The sequence below is a fragment of the Pteropus medius genome, unplaced genomic scaffold, assembly GCF_902729225.1.
Source record: "Pteropus medius unplaced genomic scaffold, Ma_sr-lr_union100, whole genome shotgun sequence".
Classification (NCBI taxonomy): Eukaryota; Metazoa; Chordata; class Mammalia; order Chiroptera; family Pteropodidae; genus Pteropus; species Pteropus medius.
This window is the reverse complement of record NW_024350924.1, coordinates 11670078-11676461: the sequence shown is the minus strand read 5'-3', so window position 1 is coordinate 11676461 and position 6384 is coordinate 11670078. Positions and strand designations below refer to the sequence as shown.

Here is a 6384-nt window from a genome sequence, read left to right as displayed (position 1 = left end):
CCTCTTGGATTTGCCTTCTGTTCCCAGAGACCCTTCTAGAACATGCCTTAGAGCTCCTTTTTTCCCCTGCCCCTACCAGTCAGTCATTCAGTCAGTCAGATGGCTGCTCTTCTCCGTTCTCTGTCCTCCTCACCTGACTCCCTTTTCTGGCCCTTCCGCAGAAGAGGAGGAACATGCCCCTCGGGAACGATCCTCGAAGCCCAAAAATGGTGTCGAGACCGCGGAGGGCGGAGCCCAGAAGAAAGAGAGACCAGCCCAGGTAAGGAAGTCAGTGCCCCTGACCTTGCTCTCCTGGGCCGCGGGTTTAATCCACCCCGGTCCGTGGGTCCCCTCCTGGGTCCCCTCCTGGGCCCGTGTTTCCTCCCTCCCTTTACTTCTTAGCCTCCTCAGGAGCCGGAAGCCCGGGCGGGGGCTGGTCCCCCAGCACGCGGAGAGCGGAAGAAGAGTGTGGCCGAGAGCCCGGCCGCCGCGGCAGCCGCCAACCCGCAGGTTAACGCCCTGGTGGCCCGGCTGCCCCCGCTCCTGCCGCGGGCGCCTCGCGCACTCATCGCGCCCCTCCGCGTCTCCCCATCCATCCTGGCCCCCAAGCCTTCGGGCGCTCTGAAATTGGCCACGTTGCCTCTGCCCTGCCGGGCGGGGGGCCCCCAGGCAGCCGTGCCCATCATTAATATGATCTTACCAACTGTTCCCGCTTTGTCTGGGCCTGGGCCTGGGCAGGCCCCGCTTGCGGGGCTGCAGGGCCCGGAGAGCAGGGAGCTAGGCGTAGGCGGCGGCCCGCGGCCCCAGGACAGGGGTGTCAAGAGGACAGCCGAAGTACCTGGGAGCGAGGCCAACGGGCAGGACCCGGCAGCTAAAGCAGCGAAGCAGGAGGTAGAGGGTACAGGAAGTGACGCCAAAAGGAAACGGGGGCGCCCTCGAAAAAAATCGGGTGGAACCAGGGAAAGTAATTCCACCCCTGACAAGGCAGCCGTTGCCGTGGACTCTGCCCAGGCCTCAAGGTTCCCGCGGGAGACATGGGCCTCTGAGGCGGGAAGCGCCCCGGCTGGGGGGTCCCAGAGTTCAGGGCCAGGGGGAGAGGCAGAGAGGGGGACGGCACTTGCTCAAGGTCAGGAAGATGGCGCTGTTTCTAGGGGAGGAAGGGGCCCCAGTTCCCGCTGTGCCAAAGGAGGAGAAGATACGACGCTTCTTTCCCCACTGAAAGTGAGCGTCATAAAGGGCAGTAGAAGCCACAAGGAGGCTGTTCTTTCGGTAGAGGGAGAGGTAGACACGGCAGCACAGGGTAACAAAGACTCGAAGGGGCACGTGCCTCAAAGTTCCTCGTCCCAGGAGCGGAGAGACCCCAGAGCAACGCCCCCGTGATCGGGATGTGGGGAAGAGCGTTTATATTCAGGCGTGGACTCCACCTGTCGGCCTAGTCGAGCCCCTTCTCTGCACTTGCTTCTCACCTGGCTCTTCTTTTCCGAAGGGATTTCCCGCTCCTCTGCAGAGACGGCTGAGGCTCCCTGTCTCGCATGGTGCCTGCTTCCTGCCTCTCACCTTTTCAGCTCAATACCCTTGGCTTTGGAGTCACTCATAACTCTGTAGTGACCTTGCCTAGATCCCCGTGCTATCCCGTGGGAAGACGGGTGGAGTATGATGAATGTATAAGGACCGTTTGGTTCGAAGTCATAGCAAACTTAATTCGGACTGGCTTAAAGATAATCATTTATGGCTCACGTAACTGGAAAGTCCAGAGGCCGTGCTGGCTCCAGGTCAAGCTGATCGGTGGCTCTGGGTGTCTCTAAGTACCGGGTTGACTCCCCCACACCCCGCCCGCTGCTCTGCCTTCCGTAGGATCATAAGCCTGGGCCGCTTGTGGCTGCCAGCATGCCTAGAATTACAGGTTTCCTCTTTTATGCCCAGCCAGAAACAGAGGGCATCGTTGTGCCAGGACTCCCAGTAAAAACCCCCATTCACTCGTGAGGCCAGCCCGTGTCCCTTGTCCACCCCTAGTGAATCCCTGTGGCCAGGGGGATGGTATACGCTAATTTACTTACTTATTCTACATCATGGACTGCACCTGTGGGAAAAAAGGGTGGGATCCGCCTCCTTAGAATCACAGAGATCCCCGAATGGAAACTGGGAGGATGTTCTGGGGAGGCGGCTGACACCGGCCACTACCATGCACTACACGTGGCCTTGGCTTGCTGGGTTGGCCTCGGCTTTACCTGCTTTTCTCCTCAGTCCTGCATTCTCCTTACGACAAGCCGTACACTCTCTCCTCTTCTTCTGCTCTCAGAGGAAACGAGAGGGAAGTCACTCTCCCATAGGGGCTGGCTCTTTAGTCTCACTCAGATGACGGTCCCTTTTCCCCACCTTTGTCTCCGAGATGGAGCCCCTTCCTTTGCTCTCTCTCAGCTTTCATTTCTCCGCATCTCCGCCTCCCCATCTCCCACCCCACTGCCCGTTTCCACCAAACAGAGCGATTAACTTCTAGTCATCTTATTAAATTCATCCTGTATCCACCAGGTGTCAGTCTCTTGTCATACATGTGTCAGGACTAGCCAGGATCATGGGGTAGGTCAGCTCTGTGGAAGGAGGTGGCTCTGTGCACCCATAGAAAGGGACTTGAGACGCTCCAGGTGCACCCTCGGGAAAAGCAGACGCCGGCCAGCATTTCCTGAGGACTCACTTTGGCTTCTGCGTAGGGGTAGCTTCTGTCAGGGAATCTTGGCTCTTCCCCAGAAACACAGATTTGCTTTCAGGGAGACTTAACTTGTTCATTTCGTTCCGCCACAGCAGAGTTTTAAAAAGTATAAAATGTAATGTTCGATATCTATAAAGAATATATTTAACATGAATAAGTTATGAAGCCTAATAATTAAATGACTACCTATGACCCATCACCCAACGTATCCATTAAAACATTAGAAAAACCATCGACTTTCTTGTGTTCCTCCCCTATCTTATCCCCTGCCTCTCCCTAGAGGCAACTACCTCCCCTAATTTTGTCTTTATTAATTATCTCCTATGTATATAACCGTACATGGATATACCCTTAAAAATCTATTGTTCCGTTTTGCTTTTTAGCTTTACAAAAAGTTTTTAATAGTATCATGTAGTTCGCTCTCTTTGATGTACCGTTATTTCTAAGGTTCGTCTATGTCGTAGATAGCTATGACTCATTCATGTTCGTCTATGTGACAGTCCACCAAGCGTGCAAACCACAAGTTTTTATCCATTCACCTATCAATGGACTTTGGGTTGTTTCCAGTTTTTCGCTATTACAAACAATGCTGCTATGCCATACATGTTAGTGCCTTTGTTTTCAGTAAGATTTCTAAAAAGTCTTCTGAGATGGTTCTTTTGATCTGTACACCCTCTGAGTTGGGAACTGTTCCCTCCTGTCTTATTCTCTGAGAGAATTTACATCAGATTGAAATGAACCGTCCCTTGAAAGTTCGGTGAAACTCCCCCATTGAGCTGTCTCAGCCTGATATTTCTTTGTGGGAAAAATTTTAACTATTGATTCAACTTTTTAAATAATTATAGGCTATGTGGGCTTTCTATTTCTTCTTGAGTCAACTTCGGTAAAGTGTTTCCCTAGGATTTTGTGCATTTTATGTCCTTTTTTAAAAATGAAATTTCTTCTATGTTCTTTTTTGCCTCTGCCCTGGATAGTCATGTCCTTTTCATTTCTGCTTTGACTTGGGTTTTTTTCCCCCTTGATCATTTGTACTAGAAATTTGTCATTTTACTTGCCTGTCTTTAGTAACTACTTTGGGCTTTGTTGATCATCTTTATGTATTTGTTTTCCATTTCATTGATTATGGATCTTATCTATAGTATTTTTCTTCTGGTTTCTTTAGATTTAATTTGTGTTCTTTTATAACATTTCAGTTTTGACACTTATCTAATTAATATTCAAGCTGTCTTTTTTCCGCCTATTTTAAGGACCTGCTTCTCTACCCAAGTTTTTCTGTTGTAAAGTATTTCCGTTATTATTTAGTTCTAAGAATATTTAAATTACCCTTGTGACTTTTTTGATTCGTGAAATATTCAGAAAAGTTTTCTAAATTTCCAAATGTCTGGATATGGAAAAATTTACATTTTATATTTCCAGCTTAACCGTTCGTGCTCAGAGAATGTGGTCTCTATGATACCAGTTCTTTGAAATGTGTTGGATTGTTATTTAATATTCTGTAACTTACCTTGCGTGTCCAAATCTGTTTTGTTGTTTTGCCAAGGTAGCTTGTTTCTTACATATTTTGTCTTCTGGGGTTCTGAACTCATATTTTGTTCAACGTAATCCCTGGGAATCCAGAGGGCCGAAATTGAGAATAGCTTCCTCCAGAGGATTTGCATTTGCTTCTGCCCAGAGCCACAGGCCCTCTTGACCTGGGGCTGCATTAGCCTCATCAGGAGTCCTGGTTGAAAGCAGGGGTCCCAGGTTTCCTTCTCTTCCTGGCGAGACCCAAGGTTCAGCTCTGTTCATGAGACTGACATTGACATTGGTCCCCAGGGCAAACCTGCTTTTCCTACTGCATGTTGGTCTATCCTTCATATAGGTCTCGACTTAATGTTACTTTTTCTTCCTGTGGTGACTTCCCTTTCTAGCAAGCCCAGCGACGTGCTAAATATCAAGCTTGCTGTAATTTGTCCAGGATCTAGTTGTATTTTAATGGGAGAGCCCTTTCTCTTATCCATGGTGTCAGAAGTAGCAATCCATTACTGTGGTTTTGATATTTTCCTTCTTGTTTTTTTTTTTAAGTGCTAGGCACTTGTTAGAAGCTAGTTGACTTAGGCCGTACCTTCAAGTCGGTAAGGATTCCAGCACGATTTGAGGTACGTTAGCAGTAGGCACGAGAGCTGTGCGAGCCCAGAAGAGCACGTGGCTCAGACAGAAATCAGGGATGACTTCCCAGGAGAGGTGAGTAGGAGTCAGCTGGGCAGGTCTAACTCAGAAAGCAAGAACGGAACAACATAACACATGGTAAAAAGAGTTAAATCATTGGTACTCATTCTACTGCATAAGAGCTGAATGTAAATTCAGAGAGAGCGCCTCAGGCTGAGTAGTCTGGGAAGGCTTCATGGAAAAGCTAGGCTTGAGTTAAGCCTTAAAGGTAAGTAGACCTCAGGTGAAAAAGAGGAGGGTATTCCAGGGGAAGTGGGGGTTTGAGGATATGGGATGTGAGTGAATATAGATAGGTATGGCAGTACAACCCAGGAAAGAGACCTGTCAAGGTGAAGGGACGTGTATCGACAATCGTGAGAAATAAACTAGAAGAACACACACCATCACAGTTACCTGTTGACTGAACGAAAGGTATAAAGTTTGCAGTAAAGGACAGAGGAACTGGAATCAAAGGGAACCGGCCAGGCGCTGTTGGCATTATCTATGCAGGGGGAGATGAGGGACTAGACCAGCTGCTGACACATTAGAGGTGACAGGCGTATGGAAAAATAAGCCACTGGTGATAGGATAGATAGTAGCATCCAAGGAAATAGGGTCCTCAACGTGACTGGACGTGGGGACGTGTCCAGTCACTTTGGGAGACTAGGGCGCTGGATGATTTTGAGATTTACATGATTGTTACAGAGTTTTTAGTCTATTTTGAAAACTGTATTTTTAAAATCTAACATGAAACATGATTCGTAGTTCAGGCAACCTTTAGTTCGTTAGATGAAGGGCTAAAGTCGGATTTGGGGGACCACCGCTGCTTCTCTGCCGCTCCGTATTCTCTCCCCGACACCCTGTCCCTCAGTGTCGTCTTTCCTTCTAGCCCTCTTGCAAATGAAGTTAAAGATAATTTATAATTTACTAAAGTTTGAAATATTTTGCTATCAAGCCAAGACACACTCTATATGTTTAATCTATGACCCCAAATAAATGAATTTGTTGCTTATTTTTGTGGATAAAATCAACGTTCTTTAGAAATCAAATGCCACATTCACTCACATACTAAATGGGAGAATTAGTGTTCTTGCATATTTGTTTTGTCTCACGTTTCAATTCCTAGTAGGTCTCCTCCTTTGCTGGCTCCATCCTGAGATAAAGCTAAGCATAACATATATAACGTAGTATTTCTTAAATATTCATGAGGAGGCATCTGTTTACTGGAAAGAACATGAATTTCGTTCAAATCTGAGCTTTACCGCCTTCCATATGATTTTGAACTTCATTTAGTCCAGTTTTTTAAAACGGTAGATTGCAACCCATTAGTGGGTTGTGAAACTGGTTTACCAGGAAGCAAAACTTTTTTAAAAGTGAGATAAAATAGAATAGAAAATACCAGTGCATTGCACACAGTAAGGGTGAGCATTGTTTCATGAAACTTAGAGGAGACGTCAGTGGTCATGATATAAAATTATTGTGGGAAGAAAATGACAACCATTCTGAAGCTC

General features: G+C 47.5%; 1 protein-coding gene across 3 annotated transcripts in view; it reads left to right on the top strand.

Moving 5' to 3' along the window:
* Positions 1–5885, top strand: part of RFX5 (regulatory factor X5) — a 9207-nt gene extending 3322 nt beyond the window's left edge. For all 3 annotated transcript variants that reach the window (XM_039841585.1, XM_039841587.1, XM_039841586.1), the window contains exons 9-10: positions 162–259; positions 382–5885. In XM_039841585.1, coding sequence (XP_039697519.1) covers positions 162–259; positions 382–1359 — 1076 coding nt within the window. In that variant the 3' untranslated portion in view covers positions 1360–5885. The remainder of the gene's footprint in view (positions 1–161; positions 260–381) is intronic.
* The last annotated feature ends 499 nt before the right edge of the window (positions 5886–6384 follow it).